A 22,775-nucleotide genomic window follows, 5' to 3' on the forward strand; every position below is an offset into this window, starting at 1 on the left:
TTTGATAATGATATTTCAGACTCTGCCTTAATCCTGTGAGTATGTAAGACTCCTCCATTTTGCTTTTTGTAAAATGTATTTAAAAGTAAAAACTAATCATGACATTCCACTTCCTGATTTGCTGTTTGTGACAACAATAAGATTGGGTGCTTACCCTGTTTAGTCTACAGCTGGAGCCCCCTCCACCACCCACCACGCTCTGATTTGCAGCCAGATTCAAACAAATATTACAGAAGGAGCAATTCTGGCCACATAGAGTATTAAATCCTTCTGGATAGCTTTCTTCAAGGTCAGCGATGACCTTGAAAAACAGGCACATATTTACAAATGTGAATAATCATGACTGATAAAATTAAGTGCAGGTATTGACATTAGGAAAAAATAAATGGGGCAAATATTTGTTTAGTTAGTTTGATACTACTCATGAAGGAAAAGCAGATAGGGATCAAGAAATACAGAAACTCAATGATGACCTTGCCCCCAATTCATTGCTTCATGGAAATCAAGAACACTACAAAGACAAACTGAATGTCCAGCTACACTGCCAGCATGATCCAGCACATTCTTAAAGTTAAAAGGTGTGGTGCTGGGAAAAACACAGCTGGTCAGGCAGCATCCGAGGATCAGGAGGGCAGACGTTTCGATGAAGAGCTTTTGCTCGAAACGTCAACTCTCCTGCTCTTCGGATGCTGCCTGACTGGCTGTGCTTTTCCAGCACCACACCTTTTGCCTCTTCTCCAGCATCTGCAGTCCTCACTTTCTCCACATTTTTAAAGTTACCATACTAAAGCTGCATAGTGCTTTGATCAGAGTGCACCATTCAAAGCTTCATTCAATTCGAATTCCCAATGATATTGACACTGAATGTGGCTTAGAGTATGGATTGGGGCTGTTAGTACCTACAAGTGTTGGCTGATATCTTGAGGTACGCTCCATCCAACAGAGTATAAAGAACTTCTCCAGGTGGAAGCTAACCAGCTCTCAGTACCAGTTGTTCTAAGTTGAAAGACCAATCTAACTGCTTGGTTCTATGTTGTTTATTGTAATGTTTATTTACCCTTAAGTCTAGCCTGAACTCTCACAAGCGACTACTATGTAACTCAGATGTAATGCAATGAGTTATCAACTACAATATAATGAACTTAAACTGTTTATAAAGATTCAGCAATAGACTTCTTATTGATATACTTTGCCATATGATATCAGCAACTTAGACAAATACCATTAAGAATTGGTAGCAGTGAATGCACCCAAAGCATCTCAGATAGTACAGTGGACACAAACACAATGCATTGATAGAGAAAGTCTATTGGTGTAATCCTTAATGAGATGGGATTGCTTTAAGAGCAAAGGTGAGAAAAACCCTGCATACCTGAGCCTTGAAAGGAGGTCACAACTTTGAGCTTTGCTTCAAATTAATTAATGATTATTAGTCACAAACATATTAAGGAAACACTTCACAGAGAAGCAACTAATACAATGCCCTGAATGTTCTTGCATCTTATACGGTATTACAGTTTTGAATGAAAGGATGAAATACACAGAACAAATAGTTTCCATTAATTGTACTTAGATTTTGCGTGAGTATAAATCAAAAGCATTTCATACCAACAATAAGGTGACTTAACAGTATAACCACAGCACACTGATATACTATTGAATTAACTATGTTATTTGAATGTGAATATCATACCATGACAAGGGAATTTATAATAAATAGTAATATACTGAAAAGTACAGGAACAGAGGGGACCTGGAAGGTATGGCCACACATCCCTTCAGGTAGTAGGTCAGGTAAATAAATGGTTTAAAAAGCATAAGGTATACTTTGTTTATTAGTTGAAACATAGAATAAAGGATCTATGTTGAAACTGTATAAAATATTTGTTGGTCACAAATAGAGTACTAGGTACAATTCCAGTCACCGAATTTGTCCATATTAATATAAGTATAGATTGTTTGCCCTCCAAAAATGACACACTGAGATTTTATCAGATTGAATTCCATTTGCCACTTTACTGCCCACCTGACTAATCAATTGATATTTTCCTTGCGGTGTTCAGAATTCTTTTATGCTATCAACATGCAAGCAACCTTTTCATCATCTGCAAAATACTTAATAAATCCCCTTATATTTACATCTAAATCTTTTGTCATACAACATGAACAAGATCTCCAATTGAGTTCAGCATAACTACTCAGGAAACAGTCTGTCAGGCACAAAAACACCTGACCACTAACAGCCTTTGCTTCCATCTTCTGAGCCAATTTTGGATCTAACATGCCACTTGTCCTTGAATCCCATGGACACTTATGTTTCTAGATAGTCTATAATGGAGGGCCTTTGATAAAAGCTATATATATACGATATGAAGCATACTATCCTCATTGACACTTCTTATTACTATCCCAAAACGTTCAATCATGTTTCATCATAATCCATGCTCACTGCCTTAAGCTAAACCATGTGTCTTATTTAATGGCAATTTATACAATCACTCAGAATTTCTTCTGATCATCTGTCTACTAGCAATGTTAAGTTGACAGGCCTGTAATTTCCTGATTTGTCCCTAACTCCCATTGTAAACAATGGCACAATGCTGACAGTTTTCTGTCCTCTGCCAATACCTCTCACTGTGCTTAGGGATTACAAATATCTAAAAGTACAAAAGTTATAAAAGTAATTTTATCTGAGCATTCTTACCAGGGACAATGTGACATAGTCCTCTCCTGTCAGAATAATAGTGCAGTAGCATAGAATTGTCTTCGTTTTTTTCCACCCTGAAGGATGGTGCATTCATCTCCTGCATAATGTGAATAAATACTAAAATTAAACCTTTTGTTGGATTGCATTGGTTAATATAATACTATAATCAGTCCATCCATCTTACTAAAGGTAATAACAATTTGGCCTTTAAGATAGCTTTTGTTTAGTTTATCAATTAAGACCTTTTTAAAAAATGCTTTGTTTTACTTACATTTTGGAACAAAGTTTTAACACACTGCTTCTTGTTACCATATGATGGGAAATTGTGTATGGGGGTGTCATTTGGACTTGCAGTACACAGAGAGGAGGGCTGCATCAAATATTTTCCCCTTAAACTCAGTTATTGACAAGAAATATTGTGTTTATCCAGTTGCCTGGATATAAAACACTCAGTTTTTTTTTATCAGTCAGCTTTGGCATGTGTAGAATTCTATTGCCATGCCTAGGAGGATCCAAGCCAAGCTACTGAGCAAACACCCACATAACATTTCTTTACCCAATACATAATGCACACAATATTTTAAGAGAGCCACATTTTACCTACTTAATTCTACAGAACTTCAATATTGGTTAGAAAGAATTGAGGTTTAGTATTCTCAAATATGCACAGATACACTGCTACAGTTTTACCAATGAAACCATGTCATTGACCAGTAAGGAGCACTGGTTAGTTTCAGTAGCAAGGAATCTGAATATGCTGAAAGTCTGAAATAAAAACTGAAAAAGCTAGAAGTATTCAGCAAACTCAGCAACATCTGTGGAAAGACAAACAAAGTTAATGGTTCAGGTTGATTATCTTTCATCAGAATTGGGAAGAGATATAGAAATGGAATCAGTTTTGAGGAAGGGGTGTTGGGGAAAAGAGACAAAAGGAATGTCTGTGATATGTTGGAAAGCAAGAGAAATTGATGATAGAAGAGTTACTCTTAATGAGAGTCCATATAAAAAAAATAAATGGTTGTGTTGCAATATTCTGATTTATAATTGTAATATGTAATATTGAATGCAGGCTGTAAAGATCCCAAGTGTAAAATGAGGTGCTGTTTGCGAAGCGTGGCTAAACCTTTTGAGCAGCATATATCATCACTGGATTCAGGGAGTCCTTCTAGAGCAGAGTAGACTTGGGGAAGAGAAAGAACTCGATCCTTTTTTAGGCACCAGCTGTTGTATGGCACATTTAATGATAGTGCATGAGTGAGTGGATGAATGAGTGAATAGGCAGGTTGATAAAATGGATAAGTCAGTGAGTTAACTGGATGTGTGAAGGGTGGATGAGGTAAGAGGTGAGTGTGATTGAGGTGTTAGATGGGGAGGCTGTTGGTAGGTGAGGTAACCAGTGTATATGGTGTTAGGTAGGTGAGTAAGGGGATAGGTGGGTAAGGTGGCAGGTTGGTGGAGAAAAAGGTGAATGACGCAGAAGGTGAGTGAGTTGGTAGTTTGGTGAGGTGACAAATCGGTGAGCTGGTAAATGGCGAGGTGGAAGATGGGCAGGGAGCAGGTGGGTGAGGGAGCAGGTGGATGATTTGACAGGTGGGTGATGTGATGGTGGGTGATTTGGCAGGTTGGTGATGTGGCTGGGGGGTGATGTAGCAGGTGGGAGATGTAGCAGGTGGGTGATGTAGCAGGTGGGTGATGTGGCTGGGGGGTTATGTAGCAGGTGGGTGATGTAGCAGGTGGGTGATGTGGCAGGTGGGTAATGTGGCAGGTGGGTGATGTGGCTGGGGGGTGATGTAGCAGGTGGGTGATGTAGCGGGTGGGTGATGTGGTGGGTGGATGATGTAGCAGGTGGGTGATGTGGCACGTGGGTGATGTGAGAGGTGGGTGATATGGCAGATGGGTGATGTAACAGGTGGGTGATGTGGCAGGTGGGTGATGTGGCCCATGGGTGATGTGACAGGTGGGTGATGTGGCACATGGGTGATGTGACAGGTGGGTGATGTAGCAGGTGGGTGATGTGGTGGGTAGGTGATGTGGCAGGTGGGTGATGTAGCAGGTGGGTGATGTGGCAGGTGGGTGATGTGGCAGGTGGGTGATGTGGCTGGGGGGTGATGTGGCAGGTGGGTGATGTGGCAGGTGGGTGATGTGGTGGGTGGGTGATGTGGCGGGTGGGTGATGTGGCAAGTGGGAGATGTGGCACGTGGGTGATGTAGCAGGTGGGTGATGTGGCAGGTGGGTGATGTGGCTGGGGGGTGATGTAGCAGGTGGGTGATGTAGCAGGTGGGTGATGTGGTGGGTGGGTGATGTGGCAGGTGGGTGATGTGGCTGCGGGGGTGATGTGGCACATGGGTGATGTGACAGGTGGGTGATGTGGCAGGTGGGTGATGTGGCAGGTGGGTAATGTGGCAGGTGGGTGATGTGGTTGGGGGGGTGATGTAGCAGGTGGGTGATGTGGTGGGTGGGTGATGTGGCAGGTGGGTGACATGGCACGTGGGTGATGTGGCAGGTGGGTGATGTAGCAGGTGGGTGATGTAGCAGGTGGGTGATGTGGCAGGTGGGTGATGTGGCAGGTGGGTGATGTGGCAGGTGGGTGATGTGGCTGGGGAGGTGATGTAGCAGGAGGTTGATGTAGTAGGTGGGTGATGTGGCAGATGAGTGAGGTGACACGTGGGTGATGTGGCGGGCGGCTAAAGTGGCAGGTGGGAGAAGTGGCAGGTGGGTGATGTGACAGGTGGGTGATGTGGCACATGGGTGATGTGGCAGGTGGGTGATGTGGCTGGGGGGGTGATGTGGCACATGGGTGATGTGACAGGTGGGTGATGTAGCAGGTGGGTGATGTGGCAGGTGGGTGATGTGGCTGGGGGGTGATGTGGCAGGTGGGTAATGTGGCAGGTGGGTGATGTGGCTGGGGGGTGATGTAGCAGGTGGGTGATGTAGCGGGTGGGTGATGTGGTGGGTGGATGATGTGGCAGGTGGGTGATGCGGCACGTGGGTGATGTGAGAGATGGGTGATATGGCAGATGGGTGATGTAACAGGTGGGTGATGTGGCAGGTGCGTGATGTGGCAGGTGGGTGATGTGGCAGGTGGGTGATGTGGCACATGGGTGATGTGACAGGTGTGTGATGTAGCAGGTGGATGATGTAGCAGGTGGGTGATGTAACAGGTGGGTGATGTAACAGGTGGGTGATGTGGCAGGTGGGAGATGTGGCACGTGGGTGATGTAGCAGGTGGGTGATGTGGCAGGTGGGTGATGTGGTGGGTGGGTGCTGTGGCAGGTGGGTGACATGGCACGTGGGTGATGTGGCAGGTGGGTGATGTAGCAGGTAGGTGATGTGGCAGGTGGGTGATGTGGCTGGGGGGGTGATGTGGCAGGTGGGTGATGTGGCAGGGGGGTGATGTAGCAGGTGGGTGATGTAGCAGGTAGGTGATGTGGCTGGGGGGTGATGTAGCAGGTGGGTGATGTAGCAGGTGGGTGATGTGGTGGGTGGGTGATGTGGCAGGTGGGTGATGTGGCTGGGGGGTGATGTAGCAGGTGGGTGATGTAGCAGGTAGGTGATGTGGCTGGGGGGTGATGTAGCAGGTGGGTGATGTAGCAGGTGGGTGATTTGGCAGGTGGGTATGTGGCAGGTGGGTGATGTGGCAGGTGGGTGATGTGGCAGGGGGGTGATGTAGCAGGTGGGTGATGTAGCAGGTAGGTGATGTGGCTGGGGGGTGATGTAGCAGGTGGGTGATGTAGCAGGTGGGTGATGTGGTGGGTGGGTGATGTGGCAGGTGGGTGATGTGGCAGGTGGGTGATGTGGCAGGTGGGTGATGCGGCTGGGGGGTGATGTAGCAGGTGGTTGATGTAGCAGGTGGGTTATGTGGTGGGTGAGTGAAGTGGCAGATGAGTGAGGTGGCACGTGGGTGATGTGACAGGTGAGTGATTTGGTAGGCGGGTGATGTGGCTGGGGGCTGATGTCACAGGTGGGTGATGTAGCAGGTGGGTGATGTAGCAGGAGGGTGATGTAGCAGGTGGGTGATGTGGCTGGGGGCTGATGTCACAGGTGGGTGATGTAGCAGGTGGGTGATGTAGCAGGAGGGTGATGTAGCAGGTGGGTGATGTGGCTGGGGGGGTGATGTCGCAGGTGGGTGATGTGGCTGGGGGGGGTGATGTCGCAGGTGGGTGATGTGGCTGGGGGGGGTGATGTCGCAGGTGGGTGAAGTGGCAGGTGGGTGATATGGCAGGTGGATGAAGTGGCAGGTGGATGATGTCGCAGGTGGGTGAAGTGATGTCGCAGGTGAGTGACGTGGCAGTTGGATGATTTGGCAGGTGGGTGATGTGGTGGGTGGGTGAAGTGGCAGGTATGTGCAGTGGCAGGTGGGTGATGTGGCAGGTGGGTGATGTGTTGGGTGGGTAATGTGGTGGGTGAGTGAAGTGGCAGGTGGGTGATGTGGCAGGTGGGTGATATGGCTGGTTGGTGATGTGGTGGTTGGGTGAAGTGGCAGGTGGGGGACGTGACAGGTGGGTGATGTAGCAGGTGGGTGATGTAGCAGGTGGGTGATATGGTGGATGGGTGATGTGGCAGGTGGGTGATGTGCTGGTGAGTGAAGTAGCACGTGGGTGATATGGCAGGTGGGTGATATAGTGGGTGGCTAAAGTGACAGGTGGGTGAAGTGGCAGGTGGGTGAAGTGAAGGTGGGTGATGTAGCAGGTGGGTGACGTGGCAGGTGGATGTCAAGGCAGGTGGGTGAAGTGGCAAATGGGTGAAGTGGCAGGTGGGTGATGTGGCAGGTGGGTCATGTGGCAGGTGGGTGTTGTGGCAGGTGGGTAATCTAGTGGGTGGGTGATGTGGTGGGTGTGTGAAGTGGTAGGTGGGTGCTGTGGCAGGTGGGTGACGTAGCAGGTGGGTGATGTGGAGGTGGGTGATGTGGCTGGGGGGTGATGTAGCAGGTGGGTGATGTAGCGGGTGTTTGACGTGGCAGATGGGTGATGTGGCAGGTGGGTGATGTGACAGGTGTGTAATGTGGCAGATGGGTGATGTGACAGGGGGGTGATGTGGCAGGTGGGTGATGTGGCAGGTGGGTGATGTGGTGGGTGGGTGATGTAGCAGGTGGGTGATGTAGCAGGTGGGTGATGTGGCAGGTGGGTGATGTGGCAGGTGGGTGATGTGACAGGTGGGTGAAGTGGCAGGTGGGGGACGTGACAGGTGGGTGATATGGCAGGTGGGTGATGTGGTGGGTGGGTGATGTGAAAGGTGGGTGATGTGGCAGGTGGGTGATGTGCTGGTGAGTGAAGTGGCAGGTGGGTGATATGGCAGGTGGGTGATGTGGTGGGTGGGTGATGTGAAAGGTGGGTGATGTGGCAGGTGGGTGATGTGCTGGTGAGTGAAGTGGCAGGTGGGTGATATGGCAGGTGGGTGATGTGGTGGGTGGCTAAAGTGACAGGTGGGTGAAGAGAAGGTGGGTGATGTAGCAAGTGTGTGACGTGGCAGGTGGATGTCAAGGCAGGTGGGTGAAGTGGCAGATGGGTGAAGTGGCAGGTGGGTGATGTGGCAGGTGGGTGATGTAGCAGGTGGGTGATGAGGCAGGTGGGTAATGTGGTGGGTTGGTGATGTGACAGTTGGGTGATGTGACAGGTGGGTGATGTGGCGGGTGGGTGAAGTGGCAGGTGGGTGATGTGGCGGGGGGAAGTGGCACTGGGGTGATGTGACAGGTGGGTGAAGTGGCAGCTGGGTGATGTCGCAGGTCGGAGATGTGGCAGGTGGGTGAAGTGGCAGGTTGGTGATGTGACAGGGGGGTGACGTGACAGTTGGGTGATGTGGCAGGTGTGTGATGTGGCAGGCGTGAAGTGGTGGAGGTGAAGTGGCAGGTGGGTGCAGTGGCAGGTGGGTGATGTGGCAGGTGGGTGATGTGGCTGGTGGGTAATGTGGCTGGTGGGTGATGTGGTAGGTGGGTGATGTGGTGGTTGGGTGAAGTGGCAGGTGGGTGTTGTGGTGGTTGGGTGAAGTGGCAAGTGGCTGACGTGACAGGTGGGTGATGTAGCAGGTGGGTGATGTAGCAGGTGGGCGATGTGGTAGGTGGGTAATATGGCAGGTTGGTGATGTGGTGGTGAGTGAAGTGGCAGGTGGATGATGTGGCAGGTGGGTGAAGTGGCAGGTGGGTGATATGGCAGGTGAGTGTTGTGGTGGGTGACTAAAGTGGCAGGTGGGTGATTTGGCAGGTGGGTGAAGTGGCTGGTGGGTGACGAGGCAGGTGGATGATGTGGCAGTTTGGTGATGTGGTGGGTGTGTGATGTGGCAGGTGGGTGCTGTGGCAGGTGGGTGATGTGGCAGGGGTAAAGTGGCAGGGGGTGAAGTGGCAGGTGGGTGAAGTGACAGGTGGGTGACGTGGCAGGTGGGTGATGTGGTGGGTGGGTGAAGTGGCAGGTGGGTGATGTGGCAGTTGGGTGAAGTGGCAGGTGGATGATGTGACAGGTGGGTGATGTAGCAGGTGGGTGATGTAGTAAGTGGGTGAGGTGGCAGGTGGGCGATGTGGCTGGGGGCTGGTGTAGCAGGTGGGTGATGTAGCAGGTGGGCGATGTGGCTGGTGGGTGAAGTGGCAGGTGGGTGATGTGGCAGGTGGGTGATGTGGCAGATGTGTAATATGGCAGGTGGGTGACGTGGCAGGTGGGTAATATGGCAGGTGGGTGATGTGGTGGGTGGGTGATGTGAAAGGTGGGTGATGTGGCAGGTGGGTGATGTGCTGGTGAGTGAAGTGGCAGGTGGGTGATATGGCAGGTGGGTGATGTGGTGGGTGGCTAAAGTGACAGGTGGGTGAAGAGAAGGTGGGTGATGTAGCAAGTGTGTGACGTGGCAGGTGGATGTCAAGGCAGGTGGGTGAAGTGGCAGATGGGTGAAGTGGCAGGTGGGTGATGTGGCAGGTGGGTGATGTAGCAGGTGGGTGATGAGGCAGGTGGGTAATGTGGTGGGTTGGTGATGTGACAGTTGGGTGATGTGACAGGTGGGTGATGTGGCGGGTGGGTGAAGTGGCAGGTGGGTGATGTGGCGGGGGGAAGTGGCACTGGGGTGATGTGACAGGTGGGTGAAGTGGCAGCTGGGTGATGTCGCAGGTCGGAGATGTGGCAGGTGGGTGAAGTGGCAGGTTGGTGATGTGACAGGGGGGTGACGTGACAGTTGGGTGATGTGGCAGGTGTGTGATGTGGCAGGCGTGAAGTGGTGGAGGTGAAGTGGCAGGTGGGTGCAGTGGCAGGTGGGTGATGTGGCAGGTGGGTGATGTGGCTGGTGGGTAATGTGGCTGGTGGGTGATGTGGTAGGTGGGTGATGTGGTGGTTGGGTGAAGTGGCAGGTGGGTGTTGTGGTGGTTGGGTGAAGTGGCAAGTGGCTGACGTGACAGGTGGGTGATGTAGCAGGTGGGTGATGTAGCAGGTGGGCGATGTGGTAGGTGGGTAATATGGCAGGTTGGTGATGTGGTGGTGAGTGAAGTGGCAGGTGGATGATGTGGCAGGTGGGTGAAGTGGCAGGTGGGTGATATGGCAGGTGAGTGTTGTGGTGGGTGACTAAAGTGGCAGGTGGGTGATTTGGCAGGTGGGTGAAGTGGCTGGTGGGTGACGAGGCAGGTGGATGATGTGGCAGTTTGGTGATGTGGTGGGTGTGTGATGTGGCAGGTGGGTGCTGTGGCAGGTGGGTGATGTGGCAGGGGTAAAGTGGCAGGGGGTGAAGTGGCAGGTGGGTGAAGTGACAGGTGGGTGACGTGGCAGGTGGGTGATGTGGTGGGTGGGTGAAGTGGCAGGTGGGTGATGTGGCAGTTGGGTGAAGTGGCAGGTGGATGATGTGACAGGTGGGTGATGTAGCAGGTGGGTGATGTAGTAAGTGGGTGAGGTGGCAGGTGGGCGATGTGGCTGGGGGCTGGTGTAGCAGGTGGGTGATGTAGCAGGTGGGCGATGTGGCTGGTGGGTGAAGTGGCAGGTGGGTGATGTGGCAGGTGGGTGATGTGGCAGATGTGTAATATGGCAGGTGGGTGACGTGGCAGGTGGGTAATATGGCAGGTGGGTGAAGTGGCAGGGGGGTGAAGTGGCAGGTGGGTGATGTGGCAGGTGGGTGATGTGGCAGGTGGGTGATGTAGCAGGTGGGTGATGTGGCGGGTGGGTGATGTGGCAGGTGGGTGATGTGGCAGACAGGTAGTGTGATAGGTGGCTGTGTTGGTAAGTAGGTATGGTGGTCGGCAGGTTGTGTAGTACCAATTCTTTCAATGTAGTATATCCTATCCACTGTTCAAAATGTTGTCTCCTCTAAATCTGGAAGACAAGTCACGGATTGGTTGACTGCATTCCAGAACAGGTTCGCACAGTCTGCATGTTTGACTCTGGGCTGCCATTTTAATTCTCTAACTTGCTCTGATACTGACATATCCAGTGATACTCAACATAACTTCAAATAAAACACCTCATCATTCAACTACGTAGTTTATGGTCTTCCACAGATAATACTGAATTCAACAATTTTGGATCATAACCTTTGCCCCAACCCTGTCCCTCCTATTATTTTCTTTTTTTAGTGGTTATTCCAGTTTTTCTCTTGTTCTCACTGTCTGAGAGCAGTGAATCACCTCGATTGAATTGAGTTGAATTGAATTTGTTGTCACATATACCGATGCACAGTTTTGTCTTGCAAGCAATACAGGCAGATCACAGTGTTAAATAGCATAGATAGTAAATAATAGGTAAACACTGGCAAAAACAAAAACACAGGTGCAGACACATGTTAAGAGTTTGTGAGTCTATTCAGTGTTCTCACAACAGTAGGGTAGAAACCGTTATGAAACTGGCTGGTGCGTGTGTTCAGGCTTCTGTACCTTCTCCCCGATGGTAGAGGTTGTAGAAAAACATTGCCAGGGTGGGATGGATCATTGAGAATGCTGGCAGCCTCTCCTTGACAGAGGGCCTGGTAGATGGATCCTATAGATGGGAGGTTGGTCTTTGTGATTCTCCGGGCCGAGTTCACCACTCTCTGTAACTGTCTCCGATCTTGAATGGTACAGTTGCCATACCAGGTAGTGATACATCCAGACAGAATGCTCTCCATCGAGCACCTATAAAAGTTGGCAAAGGTATTCACCACCATGCCAAATTTCCTCAGCTGTCTGAGGAAGAAGGGACATTGTTGGGCCTTTGCAACCAGTGCATCCACATGAAGAGTCTAAGAAAGCTTGTTGTGGATGACCACTCCCAGGAGTTTGACACTCTCCACTCATTCCACCTCTGTGCTGTTAATGTGTAGGGGGCCATGAGTAACATCCCACTGAAAGTCACTAATAGTTCCCTGGTTTTGCCGGTTGTTCTCAGTGCATCATTTTTCCAGGTCTTCCACCTCCCGTCTGTCGTCTGTTTCATTGCCATCTGAGATTTGACCGACTATGGCGGTGTCATCAGCAAATTTGTAGGTGGCATTAGTCTGCACTCATGGGTATACAGTGAGCACAGTAGGGGGCTGAGTACACACCCCTGGGGGGCTCCAGTGTTGAGTGTTAGTGAGGATGAAATATTGTCCCTAATCTTCACTGATTGTGGCCTGTGGGTTGGGAAACTGAGGATCCAGTTGCAAAGAGTGGGCCTTCGTCCGAGATCACTCAGTTTATAATCAGTCTCAGGCGGATAATAGTGTTGAAGGCTGAACTATAGTCAATGAGTCAATTCTTACATAGCTGTTCTTGGTATCAAGATATTCTAGGGAGGAGTGAAGGGCAAGTGATATGGCATCTGATATGAATTGGTTGGTCCAATAGGCAAATTGGAGTGGGTCAAGAGTAGTGGGGAGGGTGGAGTTCATTAATGCCATGACCAGCCTTTCAAAGCATTTCATGACCACTGAAGTTAGGGCCAATGGGTGGTAGTCATTGAGACATGCTGCATGAGCCTTCTTAGGCACAGGGATGGTGTCAACCTCCTTGAAACAGGCAGAGACAGTGGCCTGCTGCAGGGAAAGGTTGTAGATGTCGAAGAAGACCTCTGCCAGTTGATCTGTGCATGCTCTGAGTGCACGGCCTGGTACTCTGTCTGGTCTAATTGCTTTCCATGGATTCACATGAAGGAAAACTGATCTGACCTCTGATGCAGTGACTGTTGGGATAGGTTTGTCAAGACTTGTCGGAATAGGTGTTACCTCTCTGCTGAAATTCTGTTCAAAGCAAGCGTAGAAGGTGTTGAGATGATATGAGAGGAAGGTGTCATCACCTGCTATCATGCACTGTCTGTTTTTAGAGCTTGTGATGTCATTCAGTCCTTGTCATAGTCACCGGGTGTCTGTCGGGGTCTCTAGTTTGGATCGGTATTGGTCCTTGGCTGTCTTAATGCCTCTGCAAAGATCATACTTGGATTCCTTATATTTGAGTGGGTCTCCTGATCACACCTGGTTTTTAGCAGGTTCTGTATGTCCTGATTCATTCAGGGTTTTCTGTTGGGGAACATTTGGATTGGGGAACACCCTGTTGGGGAATACTCGGACACATCTTTTGCCTATTTTGCTACTGCATCACAATTCCCTTTGGTCCTGTCAGGTCAACACTTTAGTCATCTACATCTCCTGTTATCTTCTCTGTCACAGATTTTCTTTATGTACTTTCCCCAAATACCCCAGCCATTTCTAACTTCTCCCAGTTCTGATATAAAATTATCAACCTGAAATTTTAGCTGTTTCTTATTGTATTAATGCTACCCATTAATGCTGAGCCTTCTCAAACTTTTCTGCTTTTTCTTTTTGGTTCATGTTTTTTGTTTTGCAAGTATCATCCCAATTATTAAAATATTGCATTACAACATTATGTACAGCCAAGGGTGAAAAGTCACAGCTCTTCAATTAGTTTTTCTTTCCCCACCCCCTAATTCCCAACAGTAATCCACACTAGTTAAGCACTAATTAATAGTTCACTAGGATATACAGAATCTGCCCACCTGAGTTATAGAATAGTTGAATCTGGAAAAGAATATTTATTTGGTTCCAGTCTTCTATTGGCCAACATAAACTGATCTGCCAACATGGACTCAGTAGAAGTGCTGGTCTCTGTAGGCACTGTAATCCATCCACGAATCCAGCATATCACCTTGGAACCCATTTACACAAAGGTACACTAGCTTCCTCCCCATACTTTTAGAGCAATAAGAGAGTATATAGGCTGCATCGTGGTAATTATAAGCATAGTGGAGATTCAAATCAAATGCCTTTATTATGGCATTCTAAAATAAAAATTATTTGCATATTGTAATAGAAATTGCATTCACAATGTTACTGATATTTTAGTGCTTGTTTGCAAATGCATCTACTCATGCAGTGCCAATGTTTACTATTATTCTTAAATGCAAAGCTGAATCTACAGCTAAATATAGGTTGTTAAAATTCTGATAAATTATTAACTTAAGATAATATAAAAAGTTTTAGATTATTCAACAGAACCCTTGACTCTCAGCAAACTAATTTGAACTTACCTGATAGGATAATGACAGGTAACTGTGTAACGCATCAAGGTTCTCAATGAACTCCATCAGGTTACCTCCCAGAGTACGAAGCATGTGATCATATCCAGATCTCTTGCAAAACTCAAAAAAATACTCTCCAAATTGTTGTAACACCATAGCTGGCTCCACATCTGGAGGTCACAAGAAAGACATATTACCTGGATTGAACAATTACAGATTTCCAGCAACAACTTGGTTTTACATAGTAACTTTCATGCTGAAAATGTCTCAAGGAATTTAATCAATGTGTGAGGTGGGTGAATAAGCAAAATAAAGGAACTCTTTTTTTAAAGAACATGCTGGGAGAGTTTCAAAAGGCGACTAAAAGGTGAGTTAGAAGCATGACCTGTGAAAAGATTTTGTAAACTGGAGAGGGGCAGCAAGAGTTAGATGTTCAAAAAGGAAGCCTAAAAGGGAAGGGGTAAGGTGGCTGAGGACAGTATCATCAATAGTTGTACAAAAAGAGATTGTCAAAGAACAATGTATGAATGAAAAATGGATGTTTTAGGTTTGACAATAATTCAGTAATGTGAAACATTTAGTCAATGTCTTTAATTCTTAAACTACTGCTCACTGCAAGTTTCTTAATTAGCTTTAACTAATGTACTGAATTGATAAGGAGGAATTCATTGATAAAGTATCAATGCTTAAAATTGACAAAGCACCAGGATCAGTTGAGATGTATCTGAGAATATTGAAGGTAGAGAGAATGGAAATTGCATCATCTATAATCTTTCATTCTTCCTAAAACTCAGGGGAGGTGTGGAAGACTGGAGATTTGCAAACATTACAACTTCATTCAAGAACATTTGTAAAGTTAAGCTCAGCAATTACAGACCATTCAGTTTAACTTCACTGGTGGAAAACTTCCAGAAACAATTATTTAGGCTAGAATTAATAGTCATATGGAAAAATGTGGGTTGATTAGGAAGTGTCAGTATGAATCCTTAAGGGAAAATTGTGTTTAATTGACTTGCCAGAGTTTTTTAAGAGGCGACAATGAGGTTTGATCAGAGTAATGCAGTCAATGTGATGAATATGGATTTCCAAAGGCATTCAAGAGAGGGATGCATAAAGACCTGTGGGCAAAATTGTAGTTCATGGAATACAAGAGTTAGTAGCAATGTGGGTACAAAATTGGCCGAGTAACAGGAAACAGGGTAAAGTTTAATGGATATTTTTCAGCCTATAAGATAATTTGCAGTCGAATCCTCAGCCATTAATAATGGGACCCTTGTTTTTTCTGAATTACATTAATCATCTATGTCATAATGTGCAGGAGTCAATTTCCAAGTTTTGGATGATATAAAATTTGGAAGAATCGGGGGTAAACTATAGCAAGAGTATAAAACTATTTAAGGACATAAATACGTTTTTGAAGTGGGAAGATTAGCATCAGGTGAAGTTCAATGCTGGAAGTGTATGGTGATGCAAAGAACATGGACAGACAAGATAAAATAGAGAGTTCTACTTTAAAGGGTGTGCCGAAGCAGAGAGTCCTGGGTGTTCATGCACATAATTCATTAAAGGGGTCAGAATAGCTGAGAGACTAATCAATAAAGTATACTGCATATCATGTACTTTAGTAATATGGATATGGAGCAAGAAAGCTATGCCAAAGCTGTATAATTTACTTGTTAGAAACAGCTGGAAAATTGTATACAGTTCTGGGCCACACATGAGGAAGGATGTGAATGCATTGGAAAGTGTACAGAAGATGTTTCCAAACTGGTTCCAGCCATCAGAAATTGCAATTATGAAGATAGTTTGGGGAAGTTGGGACTCTTAACATTGGAGAAGAGAAGGCTAAGCAGAGATTTGATCAAAGTTTTCAAAGCCATGAGGTGTCCAGATAGAGTTGATAGGAAGAATCTGCTCCCACTCATAAAAGGATCAGGAACAAGTGGACACTACTGAGAAGTGAATTGGAAAGAAACAAATGCAATGTGCAAAAACTTTTCAAAACAGCAAGTTTGAGTCTGAAATCCATTTCCCAGAAATACAGAAGAGGCAAGTTCAATTGAATCATTCAAGAGGGAATTACATGATAAGTTAAATAGAAACAACACGCAGTGATATGGAGGAAAGACAAGATAATAGTGCTAAGTCAGAATCATCATTGAGAGAGTCAGTGTAGACAAAATCAGCTAAATGGTCTCCTTCTGCTCCATAACAATACTGTGATTGTGTGAAATCACAAAATTCAAATTGCAGGAAGACTGGTAACAAATTCATGTCAAGCAAATTTGATTTTACTACAAATGTGCTCTATGAATGGAAACAATCACAGTGAAGTAGTAAATACATGAAAGTGATCTTTATTTTTCAATTTGTTCACACCTTACAATGGCCTGATGTTGTGCAGTAAAAGCCATTGATTAACATTGGTAATTATTGCTGGAAAAATGCATTAATCATTTTCTGCTTGGCATGTTGTCTTTGGTAGGGTATGATATTGTCCACTATGTTATCAATGCAGTCAATTATGGTTTCCTTGTCTGTGCTGCAGGGTGGGATCATAGAGCATCTTTTCAGTCTTTGTGGCTTCAGCTAGGAAAATACACAGGTAAGCGGGTGGTAATCATCAGAATTTTCAGAGTCAATAAGGTGAGAATCTCCCTTTACTTCAATTGATACAGTGGTCCACTTTCCTGAGTAATGTCTCAAAAATCCTGAAAATCATCCATGTGGTTTTGTTAGCCTCATAATGCATGGATAGTGTGTTATCATTCACAAAGTAATATGTTTTCTTGGACTATCATCTCACAAGAAGCTGCAGCCATCTATGTCTGTACCACCCATATTGATGCAGCCCATGGCAATGAAATATTCTTTGCTTTGTTTTCCCCCATTACATGTTTCATCTTTAAAAATTAAAGAGCAGGTTGGTAAAAAACATCAATATTATTCGGCTTCAACCACATTCAAAATGTGTCTTGGTGCATACTCATTCAGGATGTGGTCAAGATCATCTTGCAGCCATGCTGCACTTGTCTGTCATTTCGCACTCTAGTGTAGACCAACTCCCTTCAATTGTTAGACATGGTCACATGAATTTGTACGTACAAATTCAGCTAATCTGGAGTCACCGGTCCAGAATGTCTGTTAATAATGAACATCTTTCTATTGGATTTCCTATTCTGCTTACTGGTATGATTGACAATTTTGCCACAAATGGACATTTGGGTTATCGGACTTGACTCATCATGATTTCATTGTTTAATTTCCTGTGGTTTATGTAAATGGCATTGTTCAATGTACCTGACCAGCACATTTAGGTTTTTACAACTTTTGCATGGCACACTGTTGACAGTATAAGCTGACAACGTTGCAAACTGGAAAGCCAGTAATCTGTGTTATGAGTGAATCAAGCACACAATTTAATTATAAGTGAACAATTCTGCTTCCAATTTCCACCCTTCCCTGACCATCACCTGACGCTTCCCATCCTTTTCTCTCTGTTTCCATTTCTGGTTGACCACCAATATTCATGACAAACTCATTGACATTTTTTTGCAGGAGATTTGAAATAAAAAAGAGAAAGTGCTGGAGAAACTCAGCAGGGCTGGGAACATCTGTGGAGAGAGAGAGTTTTGAGTCCAATTTGACTCTTGTTCAGAACTGAAGTGGGCTGGAAAATGGTGGTTGACAAAGGGAGATCAGGAAACAGTGGATCAGATGGCGGGGATGCTCAGACCCATAAACAAAGAAAGCGCTATTGGGAGGAGAGCAACAATATGAATGCAAAATAGGTATTAACAGTAGGTGTCATTAGTGGACAGTAAGTCGATTTTGCTGAGAACAAAGTGTTTGTGTGGCACTGTGGTGCTAAAGGGTGCAATAAAAATAGATGATAGTCTTTATTCTGTGAAGTTGTTGAAACTAACGTTGAGTCCTGAAGGCTGTAAAATGTCTAAGGTGAAAACAAGTAAAGTACCTCCGGCTTGCATAGGACTTCATTGGAATGCTGTAGCGTCCAGAACTGAGATGGAAACATCCACATGAGAGCAAGATAGTGCATTGAGATGGCAAGCAACTGGAAGATTGGGGTCACTATTAAGGTCAGAGCGGAGGCATTCTGCAAAGAAGTTACCCCGTCTGCATCTGGTTTCGCCAACGTAGTGGAGAACACATTGTGAGCAGTAAATATAGTAAACTAGATTGAACAAACTACAAGTAAACCACTGATTCATCTGGAAGGTGTGTTTGGAATATTTGACAGTGAGGAGGAAGCAAGTGAAAGGGCAACTGTTGCACCTTCTGAGGTTGCATGGGAAGGTGACATGGGTGGGGGGCAGTGGCATAAAGGAGTGATGGACCAGGGTATCAAGAAGAGAACATTCTCTGCACAGTGCTGACAGTGGAGGGAAGAGGAAGATACATTTCATGGTGGCATCAGATGCTCCTTTAAATCTGAGGGCTGCTTGGGGATAAAGTGACTACAAGGGGATAAAACCTATCACTAATCTGGGAGAAAGAGGAAGATATGAGGGAACAAATGTGTGAAATGTTTGGACAAGAGGTAGTCCTGTCTACCACAATGAGGCAGAATCCCCAACTGAGGAAAAAGGAAGACAAGTCAGGCACTCTTGTGGATGGACGTAGCACTGAAACAGATGTGATGGAGACAGAGAAACCAGGAGAATGGAATACAATCCCTACAAGAACAAGGGTATGAGCAAGGGTAGTCACAATAGTTGTAGATGTCAACTGTCTGAGCTGTGCCAGTGGAGCCTATGTCCAACTTGGAAGAAGGGTATTTCAAGATCATGACCAGGCCCAGTACAAATTTCTGGTCTACAAAGCCAGTTGTCCTTCCCACACTGCTGTATGGAGCTGAAAAGTGAACTACCTACAGTGGACACCTTAAAGTACTGAAACAACACCACCACAGATCCCTATGAAAAATGCTGCAGGTCACCTGGGAAAACATGAACACTAACACCAGTGTCTTGGAGGAGGCCAACATAGCCAGTACCAACACCACCATAATTCAAAAGCAACTCTTATGGACCACCCATGATATCCTGATGCCTAACTCATGCCTCCCAAAACAGATCATGTACTCCCAGCTAAAGGAAGGTCCTCATCCCCTGGTGTCCAAAAGGAATGCTTCAGAGATAACATCTGGTCCAACCTCAAGAAATTCCAGATCAACATCAACAGCTGGAAGGACATGGCTATAAACTGGAATCACTGGAGAAACATGATCCAGCAAGGAGCCATGCACCATAGAAAAGATCTTCAGCACACTGTGGGACAGAAGCAACTCTTGCACAAGGAGAGACAGAACATTGGGAAGGCCCAAACACCACCACCTCCAACCACATTACTGCCCACCATTGCCCACACTGCAATAGAATCTGTGGATCCTGGATTGGCCTGTTCAGCCATCTGAAGACCCACAAATAGATAATCGTATGGAGGACAATCATACTTAACCTGAGTGATCACCGAATAAAAGAAATGTCAATGAGTTTGTCATGAATATTGGTGGTCAACCGGAAATGGAAACGGAGAGAAAAGGATGGGAAGAGTTAGGTGATGGTCAGGGAAGGGTGGAAATTAGAAGCAGAATTGTTTAACTTTTCCATTTCTGTACAAGAGAAGGAAGCACACCAATGTTGTCATCAACGTACTGTAGAGAAACATGTTGGAGGGGACCAAGTAGTTCTGAACCAAGGAATAAACCCCACAAGGAAACAGGCATTACTGGGACTGTTGTGGGTAACCATGACCACAACTATGATGTGGAGAAAATTAGATAAGAGAGATTTTGTTCAAAGTGAGAGTTAGCTCAGCCAGCTGAAGGAGGGTAGGGGGATTGAAGACAGTTCAGAACACCTTTAAAGGAAGAAGAAGGGATTGGATGTTTGGAAGAATTGCACATCCAAGGTGATGATGAAGCAGTCAAAGCTTGGAAGCTGGAAATTATGGCAGTGGTATAAAGGCATTGGAAGAATCGCAAATATAAATGTAAAGAGACTGAATGAAAGAAGATAAAATAAGAGCAAAGATAAGAAGTAAATTTATTAGAGTAGGAACAGGCTGAAACAATAGGTCTTTCCTGTTTGTGGATTTTGGGAAGAAGGTAGAAGTGGGCTGTGAAGGGTTGGAGGTGGGAAGTTGTTGAGGGGAGATCTCCAGAACAGGTGAAAGCAACTTAATATCTGCTTCACCAATAAGGTTGAAATTTTGTGAAATTAACATACAAGGCATGAGAAGGAAAACTAAATTAGAATGTGTGAATTTAATGACAAGTCAGATACAGCAAGAAAAATAGAATGACGTAAAGAAGTATTGGACCAAGAGAGGAATTAAAAGAGACAAAGAAAAAAGCTAAACTAAACTAATTTTTACAATCTTGCATTTTTAGTGTGAATGAGAGACTTTACAGAATGAAAATAGATTGTGAGGATAAGAATGTTAATCAAAACACAGTCCAACCTCAGTGCATTCTCAGTACTTCTGACTGCTTATAAATCCTTTGCAGTGCCAAATTACAGACCTAAAATGCTCCTGAGCTCAAGTCAAACTCTTGGGTGCATTACAAACCTTGAATGAGACCAGAGGCTGTACTCTCAGCACTGAGATCTCTAGATTTTAGGAGCAAGCTCTGCAAATGGTGGGTTACATTCAGTAGTAATTTGAATGCAACAACGAAATTAGAAATGCAATGTATTAGTACTGATAATAATAACATGAAAACCCACCTAACAACTTGCATGCTTCTTCCACAAGTCGCATTGTATTATCATCCGCATATACTTTAAATGTCATAAAAGTGTCTGGGGCTTCAGCAGCGATTCTGTTGAAATATTCATACTTGATTTAAAACACGAAATCGTATTAAATCGCTGTAAGTGCTTATGAAGATAGATCAATCTCTCATAATTGTTATTGTATTTTAAATGTTGACACTAGGCACTTGGTTGTGCAGCTGCCAAGCCATTGAAGAGCGCCGCCAGCTGGTGCTTTAAATTGTAACCTTCCCAGCTGCTTTCTGCACAGCATGCAAATACCAGGCTGCGGCTAGAATCTCGCCCAAACATAATAAATCACAGTTGCACATGCCTTTAAAAAGTAATCAATTAAAACAAAAACAGAATTACCTTAATTTATTAATCTCCTCCTATCAAACATTTATATCAATGTGAAACCCAATGTACCAAATAGATTTATTTTTAAGTTTTGTTTTACAATGGGGAGCGGATGCTATGTCTTTAAAACAAGGTAAATCATCCATTGGATCTAATAAATGTAAGCACAACCTGTAACCTACAATTTAAACATGTCGACCATAAATAAGAGTCTAATCGATTTAAGCGGTTACATGTACATGTAGAGCTGGTCCATTTAGAAATCGTAACTGTAAATTATAAGTACACGCGCATAAACCATAACCAGAAATCTGGTGAACATAGAATGTTTCATTGATTCTGTTGATGTGGACTGATATTTCATTTTAAAATGTTGCAGTGTAAAGATGTCTATAAAGAGCCTTGATTCTGCATTGGGGTCTAATGCTGAGTCCATGTCTGAGCCCTAATACCTGCCAAGGGAACCTGAGTTTATTCCCGTTCCCATGTGCGCGGATGTTCACTGCTCCAGTCACTCTTATGGATGAGGGGAAATGCTAGAAATTACCTCAGTTTCTCCCATGTTTCTTCTCCGAATTTTTCTATAATCAAAGACTTCAAACATGTGTTAATAAATCCATACTACGAAAAGAAATCAGAAACAGTATTAAAGTTCTGGTTACATTTTTTTCAAAGGACATTTCAGTTACATCTCCGACTCTCCTTTAAAACATTCTTATCAAACTCAGCATTTTTAACGCACAGGAAACCACACACCCGGAACCCCTATGTTTTTCAGCATCAGCACTCCAACGTCCTCATGTTAAATATACTGAAATTTTGAACGTAACTCACGGTGTACTCTGACTTACATCGTGGGAAAGACTTGAATGCTTTGAGACCACTAGGGTAACATTCAATTTTGCATGTACTACATCTTCCAGCTGCCTACTGTACTAGTCTTGTAATTACACTCAAACTGGAATTTGCCCACTTTGATCTTGCAATATACAATCAAAAAGCTTATAGCAAGAAGAACATTAATGTTCATTTTTTTCTCCTTAAAGATGTTCGGCTCGCCATTTTAGTGCAGTTTTTTTCCCCCACGCACCTATTGTGTATTTGTTTCTGGGACTGTAAAATTGGAGTCAGTAATTTGCATTCATAGCGTCACGGGTGGCTGCGTGAGATATGTAAATCTTTCTCCCAAGTGCATCGTTGCGCTGTATAAGCCAAGCATGACACAAATGTAACACACTGCAGACAAACATACTGCGGTTTGACCTATATGCTTACAGGCGCTTTAATATACTTTGAATAACAGTCGCTTTCCCCAAATTGCCAATGTCACGGAAGTGTGTTGATGTCGGCAGCGCAGTTGGTACAATTCGACTAAGTACAGGCACTCCATCACTGATCGATACTATAAATGCAAATTATTGGAACTGACCACTGCGGTCCTATGACAATGACTGAGCTCTCAAATTTATCACTGACATATCATCA

At 45.1% G+C, this 22,775-nt stretch overlaps 1 protein-coding gene across 3 annotated transcripts in view; it reads right to left on the minus strand.

Moving 5' to 3' along the window:
• The window catches only part of LOC140479001 (guanylate cyclase soluble subunit beta-2-like), a 72,940-nt gene that overhangs the window by 49,919 nt on the left and 246 nt on the right, over positions 1 to 22,775 (minus strand). For 2 of the 3 annotated variants that reach the window (XM_072572754.1, XM_072572753.1), the window contains exons 2-5: positions 21,838 to 21,911; positions 20,904 to 20,998; positions 14,161 to 14,321; positions 2,705 to 2,804 (exon numbers count right to left, since the gene is read on the minus strand). In XM_072572754.1, the coding sequence (XP_072428855.1) occupies positions 2,705 to 2,804; positions 14,161 to 14,321; positions 20,904 to 20,998; positions 21,838 to 21,911 (430 nt within the window). Of the gene's footprint in view, positions 1 to 2,704; positions 2,805 to 14,160; positions 14,322 to 20,903; positions 20,999 to 21,837; positions 21,912 to 22,141; positions 22,770 to 22,775 lie in introns of those variants that run through there. The other variant, XM_072572755.1, reaches the window with a different exon arrangement.

Source organism: Chiloscyllium punctatum, chromosome 6 (assembly GCF_047496795.1).
Source record: "Chiloscyllium punctatum isolate Juve2018m chromosome 6, sChiPun1.3, whole genome shotgun sequence".
Classification (NCBI taxonomy): domain Eukaryota; kingdom Metazoa; phylum Chordata; class Chondrichthyes; order Orectolobiformes; family Hemiscylliidae; genus Chiloscyllium; species Chiloscyllium punctatum.